The sequence below is a fragment of the Micromys minutus genome (genome assembly GCF_963924665.1).
Source record: "Micromys minutus genome assembly, chromosome: 26".
Lineage (NCBI taxonomy): Eukaryota > Metazoa > Chordata > Mammalia > Rodentia > Muridae > Micromys > Micromys minutus.
This window is the reverse complement of record NC_137961.1, coordinates 19,007,319-19,029,689: the sequence shown is the minus strand read 5'-3', so window position 1 is coordinate 19,029,689 and position 22,371 is coordinate 19,007,319. Positions and strand designations below refer to the sequence as shown.

The 22,371-nt window shown below is 42.6% G+C and overlaps 1 protein-coding gene across 1 annotated transcript in view; it reads right to left on the bottom strand.

The window, feature by feature from the left end:
• Nucleotides 1–21,972, bottom strand: part of PIP4P2 (phosphatidylinositol-4,5-bisphosphate 4-phosphatase 2) — a 47,180-nt gene extending 25,208 nt beyond the window's left edge. Inside the window, exons 1-2 of the mRNA XM_080938503.1 lie at nt 21,722–21,972; nt 2,899–3,047 (exon numbers count right to left, since the gene is read on the bottom strand). Coding sequence (XP_080794629.1) covers nt 2,899–3,047; nt 21,722–21,827 — 255 coding nt within the window. The 5' untranslated portion in view covers nt 21,828–21,972. The remainder of the gene's footprint in view (nt 1–2,898; nt 3,048–21,721) is intronic.
• Between the last annotated feature and the right edge of the window lie 399 nt (nt 21,973–22,371).

Below are 22,371 nucleotides of genomic sequence, written 5' to 3'. Positions count from 1 at the left end.
ACTAAGGTGGATTTGGAGACTAGTTCTCAGTGCCGCCCTCTGTCATATCCTGACCACGGGAGAAGGGGAAGAGAAATGCCCCTGAGCACGTCTCCTGTTGGTTTTGTTTTCACATTTATTCATTTTATTTTATGTATATGGCTCTTTTGCCTACAAGTATTATCTGTGCACAACAACCATTCCGCGCCTCTGGTCAGAAGAGGGTAATGAGTGCACTGGAACTGAACCCAGGTCCTCTGCAAAAGCAGCAGGTGCTGTCACCTTTGAGCCACTTCTCCAGCCATTCTAAAATTATTATTTGGCAAAACTGAGAGTGGTGGAGTATGCCTTTAATCCCAACACTCAGAAAGAAGAGGCAGGTGGATCTCTGTCAGTTCCGGGCCATCCTGATCTACACAGTAAGCTCCAGGACAGCCAGAAGTACACATGAGATCCTGTCTCAAATAGCAATGAAAGTTGCTTTGCCAGTAACTGTGCAGGGTGCTTTATTCCTGTTTCTACAGTAATCCTACAAAATTGGTATTCTTTTCATAATACAAAATCACAGTTTAAGATATGCAGCCTCAGAGACACAGTCACTGAACAGAAACCTGACACACTCCCGTCTGTCAGTCTCTGAATCTCTGGCTAACAATCAGCTACGGGCCATTTAATCTGACTGACATAGCAGGTTCCTATCAGAGTGCCTACCCCAGAGAACCCAGGCTCCGAGGCCAGATTTCAGAAAGGATCACAGTAGCGGACTGAGCCAGAGGGTGGAGGAATCTCACTGTTGGATCTGAGCCTATGTCATGCCTTAGCGCTGACATTTCCAACCTAAAATTCTCTGAAGCCATTCTCTGGTGCCTCACAGTCCTTCACTTGAAAGCTTAAGACCAAGTCACATGTGAGACACTATCCAGTCACGTGGCAGAGCTTTCTGTTCACTTTTTCCCCTTGTTATACTGTAGCATCTTCACAACTGTTTCCATCATGAGAAGAATCAACTTCCTTTAGACACCAAAGTAGCAAGCTGCCCTGGACAAATTGCTGACTGATGCTGTCTGCTCAATCTTCAGAATTTAAGGTTTTATCATGAATGACCTACTCTGTCCTGTTTAAAAACTTTAAAACTTTTGCTTGTCTGCTTCTTCCTATCCATTAACAAAAGCTAAGCAGAGAGATACACTCTTGCAACCCCAGCACCCCTGGGGACTGAAGATCACGAGACTGAGAGCAACGTGGGTTATGTAGGAAGATGAGGGGCGTGAAGGGACTGGGGGTACATGGGTAAAACTACTTGTGCATGCAGGGGAAGCTGAATTCAAATCCCCAACATCTCCACATGAGGAAAGAAGGCAGGGCTGTACACACCTGTAACCCTCACTGTAGGCTGCAGAGACAGTCAGAGACAGTCAGAGGCAGACAGAAACTCTAGACAGCCTAGCTCAAAGCTCAGCGTGCTTCAGAGAGAGATACTGTCTTAAAGGAATAAGGCCAAGAGTGAGGGAGAAAAGCAGCCTGCATCCTCCTCTAGCTGCCACACACACATGTATGCTCCTCCACACACACACACACACACACACACACACACACACACACACACAAAGACACTGTTCTGACGAAAATGTGTATCTAGCAGAATGAGAGAAGATATTATTAAATCCAAGGAAAGATTCAAAGCTCCGGCTTCTAAAATTAGTACTTTTGCCTTACTACTTTTATTTGCTTGCCAAGTTTACAAAGAGCTCAATAGAAGAAGATGACCCTAATTAAATTCACTAGTCATTGGTCAACTTACACACTAGCTGGCGTGGTTGTTATGACTTTTATCGAGATCAACTTCTCTAAGTAGAAGGCTATCCCTTACTGGAAACATTTGCAATGAAATGGCTTTATGAATTAGTTTTATTTGACAACTTTCAAACCTATTAAGCCTAGTATCTATGATTTGAGGTTCGTAGAGACAATGGCCACTAGCAGACTGAATTGTAATTTTCTAACCTGGAGGAAAATACAAACACTAAGATTCAATTCATATTTAATTGCAGATTTCAAAGCAGACTGAAAAAAAAATCTAAAGTCTAACTAATTATACAAGTGGGAACAGAGATTAACTAAATAATATATCCCTTACCGGGTACTAATTTAAACTGTAAAAATGTATTCAGGTTTTCTTCTGACAGAACATTAATACCATTAAGAATTAGATTTAGTTATTCTTCCCAAAGACCAGCTTTTTTTAATAAAGATTTATTTACTATGTATACAGTGTTCTACCTGTAGAACTGTAGGCCAAAAGAAGGCACTAGATCCCACTACAGATAGATGTGAGCCACCATGTGGTTGCGAGAATTGAACCCAGGACCTCAGGAAATGCAGCCAGTGCTCTTAACCTCTGAGCCATCTCTCCAGCCCCAAAGATCAGCTTTTTAAAAGTGCCCTTCAATTACTTAAAAATGACATTGTATTGCACTCACATCTAGCAAGCAGAATAAAATGCTAAGCTATTTGCAAACAAGCAGTGTGGCACAGAAAGTAATAATAAGTTCATAAATAAGGAAAAAGAATAGTGATATCATACAATTATTAAATAAATAGTTCTCTATTAAAGACTACATGTGCAGTAAAGCCCAGTAGATCTGCACTAGAATAAAAATAAACATATTGCAGAGAAATATAAATGCCCACAATATGTAAAGAACCAAAGGAACAATATATTTAAATTAACCAATTTCTAATGGTGTTATCCTAAACATGTAGAGACATTCTTATATAACAAAAAAAAAAAAAAAAAGGCGGGCAGGAGAAAAAAATAAAAAGGATCATCATGTTTGTACACAGCCTCCATTGGCACTTAAATAACACTACTGAAGACATCAGCCAGTGATATACACTTTCTAATAAATCGCCACTTACCGTAGCTTCATTGCAAACTGTGCACTTAACCACATGCTGGTGAAGTTTACCATCCAGGTTGATTAGAGATTGGCACACTCGACAGTTGATCACGGGAATACCACTTGTTCCTGGACTGGCGATGGCTGTGTACGGAGGTGGGAGTTCAGCTGAAAGGATGTTATACTGAGTCAGAATTGCTGAGGAACTGCTGGGGGCAGTCTGAGCATAGAAGCCTTAGGCATACGGAGAAACCACTAAAACACTCCCTTTGTATTTAACAGGAGCTGACCTGTCCTTGCTGCAGAGAGTAAAACGAGCAAGTTTGGTAAAATCCAAATGTGATGACGTAGGTCTCCCACAGCGGGGAATTTCCTTTACTCAAAATACCCACCCCACTCCTTTTCGGTCCTCTAGAGCTCTGGTGGTAGTAGTTTGTACCTAAATGAAAACCGTCTACTAGTGCACCCATAAGTCTGGTACTCGGTAAGGTGACACAGGACTGCAAAACACACAAGGCAATAGGTGAAGGGGCAAAAGGCTCGAGATCCCCATGCTTTCACAACTGGACCGGGACCTACCTGGAGAGTAATCCCAGTATTATTACATCCAGAGCTTGATACCCAGCACTCCATTTAAATAACCAACCCAGAGACAACCTGTAGACTTTATTCCATAAGACACTCAGAAGCTCACCTGTCTGTCCACATATGGATGTCTACAAATGGCTCACAAGATAAGACCAGACATCGTCCCACCAACTGTGATACTGTTATAAAAAGAATCCCCATCCCCTCCTAGAACCATGATCCCCTCTGCGATCTGGTCTCTTAAGAACTTGCTGTTCTTAAAGTATATTTCCGTCAAGTTTCTCTCCGTCTGTTTGGACTCTCGGTAAATTCTTGTTTACCCACTCCTGCTGCCACCTCTCCAGACACTGTTTCACATAGCAACAGAAAGACTCTGTCAATGATGAATGAATAAACAAACACGTAAAATCCCTCCCTACTAAAAGACAAAAATGGTCAACAAAAGCGCAGTGATTATAATCACACACAGCGTATGTCGGGTGCATTTGTTTTCTACGTATCCTGATGCAGCAATATGACTAACTACAATCAGAAAACAAGGGGCTTGAGAAAGTCAAGGAGAAACACAAGAGATGTGTTGAACAGATTTTTAACCTTGATCTGGTGCTGAAGCCAGAGCAGAGAAAGACGTTCTAAAGAAAGACTTGTGTTTCTCCTCCAGCCATCACAGGACAACTGTCTTTTCCCCCAAGTGAATAGAGTCACATCACAGGAATGGACAAACAACTCTGCCAAGTGAAAACACAAGGCATTCTTCTGGGCATAAACGGGGATCTTACAAGCCTACATTCTGGCCCCTTTCAACATGAAACATCTTTTTTTTTTTTTTTTTAAATGTATAAGTACACTGTAGCTGTCTTCAAACACACCAGAAGAGGGCATCAGATCCATTACAGATGGTTGTGAGCCACCATGTGGTTGCTGGGATTTGAACTCAGGACCTCTGGAAGAACAGTCAGTGCTCTTAACCACTGAGCCATCTCTCCAGCCCGAAGCATCTTTAAGATTCCATTTTCCTTGCCACAGATTAAGGCTGGCATCACCACATAAAAGTGAGAGTGTCTGGAGTCCAGGTCCCTTCCTTCAGGAACTGATCGGCCCATCTCCCCGTGAAATGTACCCTTTGCTTGTGGCTTCTTACAAATCGCAAGATGGTCACAGGTGAGGTGGGAAAAGAGTTAGACATCCCTCCTTATGGATGGTCAAACTGCAAACACATCCCTATCCTTTACCAAATTTTATTTCCCAAATTCTTTCAACTACTGGGGAAGTGAGGGGAGGGCTGGTTTATACACCTAAATACCCAAAGGTAAAACTTCTGGAAAATCTCGTAACTGAAAGATACACACAAGCGCACATTACTATTTCCCTGCTGTTGCTGAAACAGTTTGGATTTGATTGAGTGGGTAAAGAGTTGTGCTTAGTCATCTGATGTATTAGCAATACCAGGAGTAAGTGCCCTGAGGCTGCATCCCTAGACAAAGGACAGGCACCGAGAGGTTCCGAAAGCAGGAGAAATGGGGATCAGAGGGAGAAATCACCTAACTGGTTATCCTCTCTATTCCAAGCGGTCAGCTGGCATGTAACCATATATGTACCAGAAACACGAAATGGGCTTAGCTGTGTGTGTGTGTGTGTGTGTGTGTGTGTGTGTGTGTGTGTGTGCGCGCGCGCGCGCGCGCGCGCGCGCGCATGCGCGCATTCATCCATACGTGTAACAAATAACAAAAAGATATAATGAATTTGAGAGGCATTTGGGGGTGGGAGGGTGTGGTGATGAGTTTATGGTGATAACCAGTGGTGATAAGTTTAAACAGAAGAGACTTGTAGCCCAAGGCATGTCTGCCTCGTTAATAACTTCGTCCCCAGCATTCTTAAAACACCCCCTAGTTGGCTGATGTTTACTACACAATTACTGGATGGTTTAATAAGCTTCCCAAAGCACTGAAGTTTATTGGGTATAATAATGTCTCTTAGTAAAATAAGAGTAAATAAATAATCACTTCCGGTCTACCAGTCTCCTTATAAAAGAATGGCTCTACATTGGAGAAAAAACAAAAAAACAGAAAAAAAAAACTCTCTTAAAAACAAATGGTCTTCCTAACCCACGTTCCACTACCAGCACTTCTAGGCCTTTCATTAAATTTCCTGTGCATCACTGTAGCCCTAATGCAATCTAGAGACATTTTGGGTACTCTTGGCATCTCTCGCTCTTAATTTACCCAAAGGAAGCCTTCACGGACAGCTCTCTCTCCTCCCATCAGAGACCCGAAATTGTGGGAGCTTGGGAGCTACGGCAGCTACGGCAGCAGCAATTCGAATGGAAATGTCTTCGCTTCATCCCTTTCATTTTTACAACAGTCAAGAAATCACTAGAGCTGAACCTCGGGGGCATTTCTAAATAAAAAGGCTACTGTGATCTCAGAACTGCAGCTCACTAGTAAGTAAAAAGTTCCATTTTCTTAAGAGTCTTGGTAGAAACCTAAGCAGTGGACATCTCTGTGGGGTTGTGCTAAATAAAAGATCCTTTTTTCCTTATGTATTTGCAGTTCTTAATTCTAAACCACATTGCCAAGTCTTTAGGACTGTGCTACGTGTCAGAAATGAAATCCATCTGTGAAATCTAATGTTTTCACTGAAGAAGGCCTTCAGACTCTGAGACTGCCATGCTGCCTGCTCTGGCAAACAGTCATCTAGCAAGGCTGTCCTGGGAGGCTCCACCCAGCAGCTGACTCAGACAGACGCAGACACCACAGCCTAACAGTGGATGGAGCTTGGGGGCTCTTACAAAAAAAAGAATAGGAGGAAGGATTGCAGGCCCCATAGGGGGATATAAACCCCACAGGAAGACCAACAGAATCAACTAACCAGGACCCTTGGGTCTCTCAGATCCTAAACCACCAAGCAAAAAACATACACAGGCTGGATCTACAGGCTAGACCTAGGCCTCCCACAAATGTGCAGCAGATGTCCAGCTCAGTCTTCATATATTTCCCCAACTGGTGCAGGAGCTATCTCAAAAGCTGTTGCCTGTCTTGTGGGATATGTTCTTCTAGCTGGGCTGCCTTGTCTGGCCTCAGTAGAAGGGCACCTAGCCCTTCAGAGACTGTGCCATGTGGAAGGATATCTGGGGTTGGGGGAGGAGGTTCCATCCTCTTACAGGAGAAAAAGGAGAGGGGGAAGGGATTGTGGGAGGGTGTAGCCTGGAGTGGGAGCAGTGGTCGAGATGTAAAGTGGATGCATAAAATTAAAAAAATAGTAACAATAATAAAAAAAGAAAGCCAACACCTAGAGATGCTGGCTCTGTGATTCTGCTCCTCCTAGAAGTCGCTGCTCCAAAAGGCAAAGACTTTGTGTGGGAGGAAAAAAATGTAAAGACAAGGAAGGTGATAGAAACAGTCAAGAACCTAATAGTGAAGGCTTTGAGAAAATTCAGACAGGGGTATGCTGAACAGTATGAAGAAATCGTTTCATGGTAATAAAAACTTCATAGAAGAAATGGAGACTCCTAAAAGAGACAGAGCGAAAGCGGAGGGATCAAAGGACTCAGCGCTCCTCCAAAAGAAGCAGTACCACCCTGCAAACCCACAAGTAATCAGATTACAGTTTCCCATCACAAGCATCAGCACCTATTCTGGGCCAAACAGTCTCTCCTCTTTGCTAATTCATCCTACTGAATTAATCTGTACTCTTTGCTTTGAGACACATCTCTCTGTATTCTAAAGGTTGGCATTGCCTTGCTAGGCTGCTCGGCCCTTTACCACCTCATACACTCCTCTACAAGCCTCTTCAACGGCATTGCCCGCCCAGTGAATTCGAGTTCTTCACCCGTGGACTCACTGTCTCCAGCCCTTGACAAAGATGCATGCATGACAGCAAAATGACATCACATTAAAGTCTGAGATGATCTAGGATCCTATTGCAGAAGGAAGTCCGTGAGAAGAAGGCCAGCATTATTCTCCCCACCCACCCACCCGTTTCCATTTCAGGATCAATTTCTTCATGGTCTTTGGGAGAATGTGGGTTAAAGATAAAGTCAGCTGAGCTGTTGCAAGACCTCGGCTTTCAACAGCAACTCTCTCCCATACAGCTCAATACAGAGAAGAGGAAACACCATTCTTCATTCCTCCCCTTCTCCGAGCCAAAGAAATGGTTCTCCCAAAACCACTCCACTGTTGGAAGGAGGTGTCTTGCACACATCAGATTAAGACAGAGTGTGACGACCAGGTCACTGTCACCCTGGAATCTAAATCCACCCTTCTTTGTTCTGTATTGTGACTATAGAGCTCAGACAGTGATAGACCCCCCTCTGACTCTTCAAGCTGGCTGCAGGTGCTCTGGTTAGTAGGTGCTGGAGAAAACCTAGCAAGCCAGAGAAGAGAGGATTTTGTCTCTTCTGTTACCTGTTTGCTTCCTATGAGCTTCCAAACTACCTGCTAGTTTTCTAAATGTCACCCTCAGAATAAAGCACTTTCCCATGACAACACTTAACCCTGTTTTCAGTCTTCAACTTCACTGGGCACTTCCTCCAGCCTCCTTAGGCACACAGTGCCAGCTGCTTGGGGTCTTCAATAGCCATATTTCAGCAGTGGGGACCCCTCCCCCACACTACCAAGCTTTAACAGTTTCAATCCTTTGCTCCCTGGGCTTAAGGGATTGCTACATTGTTACCTCCTTCTAGATACTTGAGATGAAGATGTTTACCTTTCAGTTAGTTATCTTGTTAGCAATTTTATACCCAGCTAACAATTCTTTCTATTAATTTCTATTGAGTTGTTTCTACCTTCCCATAAGGTGTTGACTAACATAGAAACTGATATAAGATACCTCAAGAAAAACAGGAATGGATCAGAGCAGTGGTTGGATGAGCCTGGATTGACTTGAGCAGCATGCTGAGCTAGCTCCTTCACCAATGAGAAAGAGGCCCGTACTGATGTGTGACATGATGCAGTCATTCTGAGGAATTTGAGTAATCTCGGGGTTAAGCCTGATGCCTATCTATGGCTGCTTCGTGTGATCATTACAGGAGCCATAATTACTATACGGCCTGTGATAGGGAAGATGTCAATGAATGTAAAGGTCCTGGAAAAAAATAAGAAGGCTCAGATCTTTAAACTCTCAACTCATCAAAAAAGCAGAGAACTGTTACAGCTTTAGAATTATCATGTATTTCTAATTAAGAAACAGATGATAACCAAAGGCATACAAAGAGACTCTCTCTTCCAGCTCCTGAACTCTGATTCTCTTCAGAGAGCCAGCCAGACTGTCTGTCCCTAGTGCTGGGGCATAAACTTCCATCAAAGCCTATGCCATGACCTTTTTTTATTTGTTTGTTTATATATATATATAGTACTAACATATCTCCTAATAAATTCCCTTGTCCTCAGAATAAAAGAAGGAAAAAAAGCAAGGATGTAAGCAAACAAGTACGAACATCTGAAGATCTTACTAGAAATCAAATACAAAATTTAATTGTGGCAACTGAAAATTATGTCAGGAAAGTCCACAGCCTTACTAAGACTCCCTCACAAGTAGAAAATAGCTTTCTCTCCTTAGCCTCAAAGATCAGCCTTTATGAATACCTCTTTTGAGGGAATGACATTCAAAGAGACGGCTGGGCATTTTCCGTAAGATCAACCATGAAAACCTCTTCTTGTCTTAAGATCCAGGATGAGGGTGAAATCTCAGCATACTTTAAAAGAATGAAATTGGGTCTGGTAAGATGCTTCTGCCCTAGCTGCTCTAGCAGAGGACCAGCTTTAGGTCTCAGCACCCACACAGTGGCTCCTAATCATTTGTGACTTCAGTTCTGGGGATCCAACACCTCTTCTGACCTCCAAGAGCAACACACACACACTGCTCATATATGCATGCAGGCAAAACATTGATCATGTAACATAAAATTAAGTGAATCTTAAAACAGATTTAAAAACCAAATACAAACTCTAACCAGAGTTGGATTATGCATTAAAAGAGGTACAAGATTTTCGGGAATGCATACCATCTCAAATCTGAAAATATTTTGGAGTAAATCTTCAGGATACAAGCAAAAGAAGACAAAACATAATGCTGAATTGAGCCAAATTTTCTAGATTCGCACATTGGTCTAAAGCTTGAATTGAGATGCATATAAACTCATAGAGATTACAGATAGCAGTATGCACAGGGTCAACTCAGGTTCAACTCAGGGGCTGAGCACTTCCCTCAGATGGGGAAGCAGACACAAGCTCCCATCCCTAGCCAAGAAGTTGTTTCCCACTGAAACCACACACAAAAGAATTAGTTGATTCCAATGGAGTCTCACTGGGTAACTACACTCACAGGTAGACCCATGCCTACCAACACAAAATAAATTCAGAGGCATTTTTGTAGACATTTGCTTTCATATGGTTTTGTTCGAGTATTTTTTTGTCTTATTGGCCTTTTGTTTGTAGCTGTTGATTTCCAAATTTGTTTTTATGGTGTGTGTTTGTGTGTGTGTGTGTGTGTGTGTGTGTGCGCGCGCGCGCGCGTACCTGCGTGTTCTTTGTTTTGTTTTTGTTTTTTAGTCTGGTTTGATTGGTTTTTGTTTGTCTGTTTGCCGATTTTCTAAAGAGTGAGTGTGGAGTTGGGTAGTTGAAGTTGACTATTATTAACTGGAGCAGCCATTATAGAAATCAGCAGGGTTCTCAAAAGCTAAAACTAAAACTTCTGTATGACCTGCTATTCAACTCCTGGGTATGTACCTGTATATGTACTATAGTGGTACTTGGATACCATGTATACTGTTAAACTTTTCACAGAACACAGAATATAATGTGGAATCAGCCTAAATGTCCAGAAACAGAAGAATGCTTAATGAAAATGTACATGTACAAAATGAAATTTATCCAACCATAAAGAAACTTAAACGAGGACATTTGCAGAATAGTGGGTCGTATTAGAGAACATTATGTTGAGTGAAATAAACCAGGTTCAGAAAGACAAATGTCAAGTCCTCTCATTTACAGAGTCTAAATTTAAATACATGCATACATCTACATGCATATCTGTACAGAGATGGGAACGAAAACAGGGCTATGAAAGATACAAGAGTCTCAATGGAGGAGGCAGATCATGAGAAGCTAATAGCCCATGTGTGGAATTGGGAGTACTTGGGAAGGGAGGACCACTGGAGACCGTGGGAAGGCAAGCAAGAGCAAAGCATGATGGTTATACGTGCACAACAGCGCCACAAGGACCATCACCTTGTATGGTAACAGAAAGATAATTATTTGTTTGGCAGAGTGTGTACCAGGGTTACAAGTGGAGGGAAAAGGCTGTGCTCCCAAGAAGTGATGGCTTACAGTGTATTTTTCATTTTACTTTTTTTCAATTATTGTATTTATTGCCATTTCAAGAAATACAAACTTTTCTGGCATTGCTTTACGTGAAATCTCATGGATTATTTATATGGCTCCACTCTCAGTTGGATATTTACAATACTGCTTTCAAAATACACGTTTCAAAAAAAACTATAAAGATGCCCCTTCGTTACATAGAACAGATAATTGCATCCATGACAAGGAAGGAAGGAAGGAAGGAAAAAACCTGTTTTAGCCTAAACAGATGTAAATGATTAGTTTTCTGTTCCTTGTTTTTTAAGATTTATTTATTTCATGTATGTGAGTACACTGTAGCTGTCTTCAGACACCAGAAGAGGGCATCTGATCCCATTACAGATGGTTGTGAGCCATCATGTGGTTGCTGGGAATTGGACTTGGAACCTCTGGTAGAGCAGTCAGTGCCCTTAACTGCTGAGCCATCTCTCCAGCCCCTTCTGTTACTCTTTTTGCTCATCACATTTTACTGATGCTCACAAACTACATTTTTTAAGAAAAAATAAGATAGTCCTTTGCATATCACTATACACACACACACACACACACACACACACATCTCAAATATTCACAAATCACTAGTAATAAAGTCTACTTATCCAAGGTCTGTTGAAAGACATGTTAGACCAAGAAATGATATGGGGACGGGAGGGGAGATAAACTACAAGCATGAGAAAGAAAAGCAAAGTGCCAGACTAAACTGGTTTTGTAATGTTTTGTTTGCTTAAATATGTCAAACAGTATGGCATTCTGTTAAGGTGTCACGCTACTTGCTAGTATAAATATATAAACTACTATATTATACTCTGCATCTTTCTAATTACAAATGATTACCTGTAATGAATTATAAGTGGATCAATGATTAACCCATCCAGATTAAAAATAAAGAATTAGCTAACTTTAGAATCTGAAGTAGTCTCTATACATCTGAGCAAAATCAAATGAATACATGAGAGGTGACAAGACCCTTAAGACCAATATTTATTTCACAGGCATACAGTAAGTGCTGACAACTGCTAGTGGAAAAAGAAAATCCCATTTTCAGCCAATGGATGGACTAAATTTCATTTCCAAATGTAAAGATTCCTAAAGAAATGGAGCGACTAAAGCGCCGGTTCTTCACTACACCCAGTAGGAGTGACACTCCTGGAGGGCCTTCTGTGCCCTGTGGACATTTCTGGGAACGGTGTGACCACAGGTTCCATGGCTCACACTGTCTCTGTTCTCATGCTCCGCCATCTCCCGGTAACACCTCCAGTGCCCAGTGATGTGAGCGCCTCCGTGATGAGCGTAGCCATGATGAACTTCGCCCTGATGCCTCACCCCATCACCCATTCATTCACACAGAGGATACATGGAGACTGGGGATACCCAGTTAGGTAGGGATGAAGCTTGCTGCGTACCTGGATGTAGATCACATGCAAGAGAGAGGACAGAGACAGAGATCCAATCTCCAGACGTGTCTCTCTAGGATCACACACACACTCACACGGACACACAGTGCTCAGGAAAAATGTATTTCCTGTCAAAGATTGCACAAAACAGGGGAGCTTTGCTGTGCAGCTGCGGCTTTAGCTGCAATAGTTCAAGAGCTGCCTCGGTCTGTCTGGAGGAAGAAAAGTGTAAATCTCAGCCTGGGAAAGACTAGAACTGACAGATAACCGATACTAGTGTGAGGCAGCAAGGAAAACATGGAGGAGACATAATGACGTCTCCTGTTTGAAACAGAATTCTTTCTTCTAAGACCTCTAAAAGGTTGACAGTGAAGGTCAGCCATGAAGTCTGTTCCTCACATCAAACAACATTCTCATGTGTGATTCTCATGTACAGAACAGATGGATGGAGGATGGATGGATGGATGAAGGATGGGTGGATGGAGGCTGGGTGGTTGGAAGGATGGATGATGGATGGGTGGATGGATGGATGGGTGGGAAGATGGATGAATGGATGGATGGATGATGGATGGATGGATGATGGATGGGTGGATAAATGGATGGATGGATGATGGATGGGTGGGTGGATAAATGGATGGATGGATGATGGATGGATGGATGATGGATGGATGGGTGGGAAGATGGATGGATGGATGGATGGATGGATGGATGGATGGATGGGTGGGAAGATGGATGGATGGATGGATGGATGGATGGATGGATGGATGGATGATGGATCGGTGGATAAATGGATGGATGGATGATGGATGGATGGATGATGGATGGATGGATGGATACTGAATTCAAACACATCTCGGTATTTCCAGTGCTTCCTTCACCTCCACCACTGTTTAGAACATCATTCTACAACTCACAGACCCTTAACTAGCACTATTTCTTACTGGTTTCTTCTCACCTTCTCTACATATTCATACAGCCTATTTTCCATATACAAATCAGGACCACTTTTAAAAGTAAAGGTTTTAAGTCTCTCCTTACTCTATCCCTCCCCATTACCATCATAAAGCAATCCCTTTCTTGGTGACCTGCCAAGCCTCTGGAGCTCTCTCAGTCCACACATATGACCCCTTCTAACTATTCTTCCCTAAATCCCCATGTTTTTACCTGTGGTGTCCCCAGCTGTAAAACTGCAGGTATTATATTTCCTGACCCCACTGCCTAGAAAGCTCTGCTTTCCCCTAAGATTCTGATGGCTGATTCTGACTAATTTTTCAGGACTCTGTGATTTTGTTACCTCTGCAAAGTCTTTCCTGATAGCCCATCGGAAACATCTTTGTTCCTTGCTTGTTATTCGAAAATTACAGTGCTTAGAGCACACAGCTCAAATGAATGGAAGTTCTTCAGCATATGAATAGCATAATAGGCACTCAAATATTTGAAAGGGAGGCTGAAAGAACAGGGGGTGGAGTGAGGCTTGACTTAACATTTTAAAGGTGCTGGGGGGGAAATTCGAGTGAAATGTGAGAATTATAAAACAGAATAAAAGAACTGGTGCTAAGAGAATGGAAAAGGATTCTGACAGGAAGTGTGCTTAGCCATTGGAGTGCCTGAAGCAAATATACTTCATCCCTTTTTTTTTCTTTATTGATGTATTTATTTTATGTATACGAGTACACTGTCAATTGTCTTCAGACACACCAGAAGAGGGCACTGGATCCAATTACAGATGGGTGTGAGCCACTATGTCGTTGTTGAGAATTGAACTCAGGACCTCTGGAAAGGCAGTCAGTGCTCTTAACCACTGACCCATCTCTCCAAGGCTATACTTAAGGAAGATGTGGCCTCAGTGAAACAAATTTGGCTTAAGAAACAATAGAAAGATATCCCTGAACTGAAGTAATTGGATTATAACATAAAAATCAAGTTTTCATATTCATCAAGAACGTGCATGTTCAGCATCATAGAATGCTGGGTCATTTCTTGCATATCATTACAATGTGAGTTCAAGAGGGTCTCACAATCTTTGACAAATAACAAACATTTAAAGAAAGTTCACTAGAGTGTGTGTGTGTGTGTGTGTGTGTGTCTGCACGTATGCGTGCACACATTACTTCTACATTATTTGTTCTTTTCAAAAGATAATCGGCTTTGGTTCTTCAAGTATGCAGGGAGATTCCCCAGCCCAACAAATGAATCTGGATGTTTTGATTCATCTATTATAGTTAATTCATAAGTCCTTAAGTACAGGTTATAAGATTACTTCCAGCAATAGACTTTATAATCATGCACACTCTAAACTCCCTAGTTTGATTTCAGAAGGAAATAACCAAGCATTAACGTACCCAATTTTTACTTCTCCAGAAGAAAACTGGGAAAGGAGTATGAGTTTGTCAGTGTAGATGGAGCCTCTGAAACATTAGTTTTAATTAGCCCTGGACCATCAAAGACGCTGGCTGAGGGCCAGGAGACAATGACGTGACCAGAAAGATAGCAAACTTCCAGTAAAAGGGCAAAGAGAGAGATGGGCCATATCATCAGAAGTCAAGTCTGCCCGCCTGGGCCCAAGTGGGGCCCTAGGCACTGCAGAAGCAGTTACTTTATTGATGATTCTGTGTTTGAGAGTGGACCTTAGGACCATAATAGACTCGTCCATTTATCTGGAAAAAGGACTGTATTTAACTCTCCCTTGGAATTTGAATCGCATCCCATTTGCATAGGACATCATAAAATTCATTGTTTTTCCTATTAAAAGTTAATATGGACGTGTATTCTACAAGATATTAGAACTACAGATCATGGGTCTCTTTTCAAGCTGATCAATACAATAGCGCAACTAACAGACATCGTTTGGATCTCTGTTGTTGTTGGCAGAATTTTACACACAATGCTTTCACTGTTGTGATAATGTAATGTATAGGATGCTAATGCATCTAAAGACAACTAGATTTATCTACAACACCTCAACCTAGAACACACTGGATATCCTGAATTTAAAAAATAAAAGGGGTTAGGTGTGGGCAGTGGTGGTACACGCCTTTAATCCCAGCACTAGGAAGGCAGAGACAGGCAGATCTCTGAGTTCAAGGCCAACCTGGTCTACATAATGAGTTTCCACAACAGCCAGGGTTACAGAGACCTCTTATCTAGAAAACAAAAAAACAAATATATAAAAATAAATGGGTAATTTTGCATGGTTATGAGAAAATTGCAAGAAACAAAAGTCTTGTGACCTCAGTTTCTTAAAAAAAACACAGTATTGTTCTTGAAATGTGCTTTGATTTTGAATATTCTTGGAACTGTGCCCTTCCTCCCAGGTGTCATTGAGTTTACTTTCAGCAGTTGTTATTCATATACTACAAATGGCTTGTCCTTGTGATTGAACACAGTATGCATGCAGTTCTTTTTAACCCTCAGAGGATAAACTGCCTGATCCTCTAAATGAAGTTGACTTCAGTATGTCCCATTTTTAGGCCTTACATGTTGCCACCAGAGCAGTAAACACTCAAGCAATTGGATTTTTTTTTCCACCATGACATTTGTTCACCATGGAGAGGTGCATCATGGGTGGATGGCAAATGCCCTAGCACATTCCTAGGGCCCTGAGGAGCTGCGAATCAATGTTCACGTGTTTTGCTCTAGCCAATGCAGATAGCACACTTCGGTTTTCAAGTCAGGGCCTCTTAGTTCTAGGTTTATAGATCCTGTAGATCAATTCATACCCACTTCTTTCTGGATATCTGGAAGTATGCGAAACGCCTCATATCTAAAGCTAAGTTTGGGATCAGTCTTCTCCAAAACTTGCTCCTCTCCTGGTGTTCTCCATTTTAGTGCAGTCAGATAAACTATAGAGTTGCAGAAGCAGAATTCTTGGAGATCCATCAACAAGTCCGGTTCAGTCTACTCTTTGATTTGCTTTGGTTTTGGCACCACTGGGAACTAAGCCCGTGGCTTTTGTCTTTGAGCCAAATCCTCTGCCACTGAGTTTGATCTCTCTCCCATGTTTTCATTGTTGAACGAGCACTGCATCTGCAGGCCAGAAGAGGGCATCAGATCACGTTTATGGATGGCTGTGAGCCACCATGTGGTTGCTGGGAATTGAACTCAGGACCTCTGGAAGAGCAGCCACTTAACTACTGAGCCATCTCTCCAGCCCTGCACTGTTGCTATTTTTTAAGTTATTTTGAGATGGGATCCTGTTAAATTGATATGGCCAATCATCTATGTCATCTGTTTGGTAGAGCAATTTCAAATAGTGATCTGTCTGACACACTCATTTTTTTGTATAAACAAAACATCCTTCATATTGCCCCATCATGCTCTAGAATTGTATGGTCCCATGGTGCAGCAGAACAAATCACTCAAAATTGGAGTATCATAAAAGTTAAGATTAGTGCTGGCAAGTGTGTGAGTCGTTCGGCATCAGTTTGGGTTGTTGCTATTGACTGTCTCTGTGTAGACACAGTAATAGTTTGGCTTTAGTTAGGGTGACTTGAAGATGTATCCATGTGTGATGTATCCAAGACATTGATATGTCTGAGGGTTGGTTCCTTTTATGTGGCCTTTCTGAATGGCTGGTTTTGGCTTTCTCTAAGCATGACTGTCTCCAGCCGTCCCAATTCTTACACGACAAGTTACTTTTTCCAAAGTGCACTTCAATAATGTTCAGAGCAAAACCAATAATCTCTTCTCATTAACATCTAAACTTATTCAGCACATCTACCTTATTTTGGAGGTCTAAACCAAGTCACAGGCTCAGCCCTTATCCAAGGCGAGAGGCTCTACAGGGCTTGAACGCCTGAAAGCATAAGGCCAGGAAGTCTATGGAGGATATTAACACACCTACCTCTCTAATGTCATTTATAGCATGTGCCCTGCATGTATTTCTAGTTTAGCAACATTGAACTTCCTCCCCCAAACCCTGCACTCACCATTCCCCATTCTGATATGTGTTTCTGTGTTTTATTTTTTGTTCTTTCTTTCTATTGCTTTGCATACGGTGTCCATGTGGTACCCTTTCCATCTGGATAACTCCTGTTCCACCTTTAGATTCCAGTCGGGATTCAGGAAAGCCTTTGCCGTCTCTGTTAGCCAGGTTAAATCAATGAAATGTGATCTGTCTCAAACACTGGACCTGTCTCAAATATGGTCCTTGGCCCCTTTGCATTTTGTGTTTCTGTGAATGATTGTGCAATCTGTCCTCCATTACATCATAAGGGAAAGGGAAACCAGCCTGATTTTCCTTTCCTATCACAGAGTGTGGCTAAAATGCCAGGATGCATTAAAGAACAGATTAAAGAAACAAACCTAAACGACCTGTCTCTCTGTAACACAGTCTCTCCCATTCTGATTATACGCCGAGTATATAAGCACATTCCCGTTGTCAATACTGTGCACACTTAGACAACCTGGAATTCAAAACCTATTTCATAAAAGCTATTCATTTTTGACAACTTGACACAAAATGTAGTTGCCTGGGCAGAGGGAACCTCAACATTTGCCTCTCCCAGACGGTCCTGTGGGCATGCCTGCGGAACGTTTTCCTAGTTAATAATTGGTATGGGAAATATCAGCCCACTCAGGAAGTGGTTCTGCCTTTAGACAGGTGGTTCTGGGATGCATAAAAAGCAAGCTGAGCAAGCCAATAAACAGCATCCCTTCACCACCTGTGTCAGATCCTGCCTGCAGATTCCTACCTTGAGTGCCTGCCCCGACTTCCCCAGCTGGAATAAACCCTTCCCTCGCCATTTCTTTTGGTCATAGCGTTTTATTATATCAAAAGAAGAAGCAAGCGGGGATGCAAATGTAAAAGTTCTATCATTCTATCATATATTGTCTCAAGTATTAGTAGATCTGTAAGGGAACCAATTAATCTATCCAAACTATTCAACTTTGTGGTACTTTTCCTACTTTCATTTCAAATGAAACTAGTATCTGGTTTTTTGTTTTTGATTTCTATGCCTTAATACAAGCTGGCTTATATACCAGAGCATTGTGTGTGGGTATGTATATGTATATGTATATGTGTGTGTATATATATATATATATATATAGTAGTCAGGAGAGAGCCACCACTGTTTAGCTACCCAGTATTGGCATTGGAGACCACCAGCATTCTACTCAGAAACTCAGGTGGATAGTTTCAAGGATGTCTTAGTTAGGGTTTTACTGCTATAAAAAGACACCATAACCAATGCAAGTCTTATAAAGGACATTTAATTGGGGCTGGCTTACAGGTTCAGAGGTTCAGTCCATTATCATCAAGGCAGGAGCATGGCAGCATTCAGGCACAGTGCAGGAAGAGCTGAGAGTTCTATCCAAAGTCTGCTAGCAGAGTACTAACTTCCAGGCAGCTAGGACAAGGGTATTAAAGACCACACCCACAAGGCAACACCTAGTCCAACAAGGTCACCCCTCCCAACAGAGTCACTCCCTGGGCCAAGTATATACAAACCATAACAAAGGACTACATGGAATTCTTCTTGGCCAAAACCGAATGTCCAATGCTAAATACTCTCCACTATATTATTAATATCCTACCCTGAAATAACCCAAAATGCACTATTTCTTCTCAGAGAGGAATGATAATTCATGATACCTAGAAACGGACCCAAAGAGGAGCTAATGAGGTGATTCGGTGGGTAGGAGCTCACACTGCTTCTGCAGAGGACTCCAAGTTTGGTTACCAGCACCCACAATGGGTGGCTAACAATCAACTTGAACTCCAGTTCAGTGGAAACCAATGCTCTCTGCCAGCATCTCAACCAGCTGCACACACATGTTGCACACACGCACACTCAGGCACACACGTGCACACGTAAAATAAATATATCTTTAAAAAGAAGGGTGGCACAATGCAATGTATTAGAAAATACTATTGTTAAGCCTCCTCCCCTCCACTTTTTAACCTACTACACATCTGAGTAATTAGGATGGGAAGACAGTAAAGTTGTCAACGTGTTGACTATGAAAGCAAGAGAGCCTGAATCTGGATACCCAGGACACACATAGAAAGCTGGGTGTGGTAGTGCACACTGAACCCCAGTCATGAGGAGTCAGACTAGAGGACTTGTGGGCTTTGTTGGTCATCCAGAATTGCTTAATCAATTAGCTTCAGGTGCACTGAGAGACTCTGTCTCAAAAATTGAAGTAGACTATGACAGACACGTGATTGCAGACCTGTGGCACTTGTATATACAAACACATATAACACACACACACACAGTTTGAATTGTTAGTGGTATCACAAACTAAAATTAACCATCAAAATGTATATTCAATGTCTAGTCACTGGATTCCAACTAAGAAATTTATTACTTTCTGCTACTAACAGAATCCGATGATAACAGAAGTCTTAAAATCTGAACTCCCAGAAATTGGTATCAAACACCTTTGATCCCAGCACCCCTGAGGCAGAGGCAGGAGGATCCCTGAGTTCAAGGCCAGCCTGGTCTACAGAGAGAGTTCCAGGACAGCCAGGGCAACAGAGAAATCCTGTCTCCAAAACTAAAACAAAACAAAAACATCAGAACTGAATCTGTCAAAAATGTATTTTTTTGTCTCCACTACATGAGCTCCATGAAGGTACAGTTTTGTCAGCTTTACTCGGAACAGTGTAGCATGTGGCACACTCTGGGGACCAAAAAGTTCCTGAATGAATGAATGACAGTGTTCAAGATTTAGAACCTGTGCATTACTCAAATAGTTATTTGTTAGTAATCAAGAAAAGATTCTGGCATCATGTGAATAAAATTACTTTGTTTCTCATGTATGTTTCTTGCTTCATAGGTATTACCCCATATGATATTAGTGTTTTAATGATTTCCATCATTCTGAAAAAAATTACTCCACTGTAAGGCCAAAGGAGTTTTTTTTTTGACTAAACATGCCCTTAAACGTAGTTGTTAGAAGCTCTTTGACTTCTTTTCAGTGTTGATTGGAAATGCTACTTCCTCCGTAGTTTAAGGACTCTGGTCAAATTAAGGAAATCTATAGAAAACAACGAAGTCTATGCAGAATATATATCAATGTGTGTGTTGTAACCACAAATTGACTAAAGAAGGAAAAGGCCTCTCCATGACTTCAGAACAAACTCAGTCCCCTAATAGGTCATCAAATATTTTATCTCATAGACAAAAACTATGAGACAAAACTGAAACATTCACTCAGAAAACGGTGAATAAATATTAGATAGTATGATATTAATATGTAATGGACACTAAGGGAAATCCCCCAGCTTGGGGACCCTGTGAATTCTGACCAGCAGGGGTAACATAGGTTTTCTGTGCGTCAGTTCCCTTGGACTTTGCCCCTTTCCTCCCGGGCTGCCAATCACGCTGAATTACTCCCAGCTAACCATAGTTTTCCTTTGTTCTGCTTCTCTTTATAGATTGAGACCCAGAAGGTTGTTCTTCAAGTTATAAAATGTTAAAAAAAAAAAAAAGTTACATGCCAGACAACCTCAACCTGTTGTAGTGTCCCCCATTTCAGACATGAACTTAGAAGAAGTTGTGTTACAAGACATGTGACCTGCTTATATTCCCAAAACACTACGAACGTTTGCCCCTTAGGGTTTTAAACTTCATTCACATTCAGCCAAAAGAGCAAGATGAAGTAGAAGGTACTTTCCAAGTGCCATATTTAACGATCTCTGTACGCCTTGCCTTCCAGACTACCGTAGTAAACACCCTCAAAGACTTTGAACAAAGACAGATCTTGAATAAATCGAATCTTTCGGTAAACAGACTTCTTTCCCTTCGCCAGACCGTTTTTCCAAATCCCTTTATATTCTATACTGAAAACAAAAATAAAAAATATATACAGTATAAACTTGGGGAACTTTTTTAGAAGTTAATTTCAACCTCACCCAGACATGCGTTAAAAGAAAAAAAAATCCTGCTTCCTTTCTAACTGAATGCTCTTCGTCCACCACTGAGCCTACGAAACACACTCCTCCTTCCAGGCAGGAATAATGCCCGTAGCTTAGGAATTTCAGACATATTAGGGCTATTGATTAACTCTGTGGCTTCTGGTTAGGCACTACCCTGCTTGCTTTCGGGGGGCTGAGTGGAAGAGACTAAGAGGTTTCGTGCTGAAGTACTCTCAAGGACAGCAGGGCGAGCAGTACCCCGTGGTGGTTTTTTTTTTTTTTTTTTTTTCCAGCAAGCCAAAAAGCACTGAATGAAGAAGGATCTGCACCACCGCCCAGCCGCACGAAGGGGCTGCTTTGCAAACAGCAGCACGGAGCTTTGAGATTCATGTCTGATCCTGACGCTGGGTTAAGAAGTGCTGGAGCACACACTCTCCACGCCACGAGCAGCAGCAGCGAAGCCCTGCAGAGAGGCTTTCGGGCAGGCAGGCACCGCCTGGGAAGGCAAACAGTCAGCATCCTTTTCCCCCCCTCGGCCCAGGGGAGAAGCTCTCCTCCGCCTCCGCGTTAGAGCTCCCCAGCATTCACCCTTCCAGGCGTTCCTGGGAGAAGCACAACGGTCCATGACGGCCTTACCTCTTGGGCTGCTTTCCTGCAAGTACGGCGGGGCCGTGGGAGTGACATTGCCGGACTGGGATGCTGACAGCAGCGGCGAACGCTCGTCCACCCCGTCAGCAGCCATGACCGCAGCGACAGCGCGGCGGGCCGCGGGTTGAGCTGGGCTGCGGCTCGGGAGGAGGTGGCGGCCAGCAATGCCGCCGCGCCGCTGCTACGGCCTCCGGGAGGGCCCAGGATGTGTCACAAGGCAGGAGGCGGGGGAGGGGAGGGTGCAGGACCGCGAGGCGGGGGGAAGGGAAGCACGCCGGGAGGCATGCTGGGGGAGGGGACTGGAGAGGAAAGAAAGAGCCCGGGAGGAGGAGGAGGGAAGAAGTGTGGAGGGAAATCCAGCCAGTCTGAGCAAGGGGGGCGGGGTGGGGGTGGGGGAGCTGATTAGAAAGTGGGGGAGGGGAAGAGATCAAGTAAGCAAGGGGAGGGGCAAAGGGAGAGAGAGGGTGAGTTGGGAAAGTAAGGGAAACAAGGATAAAGAGCAGTTTGGAAAGGAACCGAAAGGCCTGTACTTGATTACAGGGGAAAACTAAGAGCAATCAAGTTCAGCTCCTCCAGGAAGTAGGAGAGTCCAACTTGTCTGGTAAACTTTGTGGCTGGGTGAAGAAAACTTATTTCTT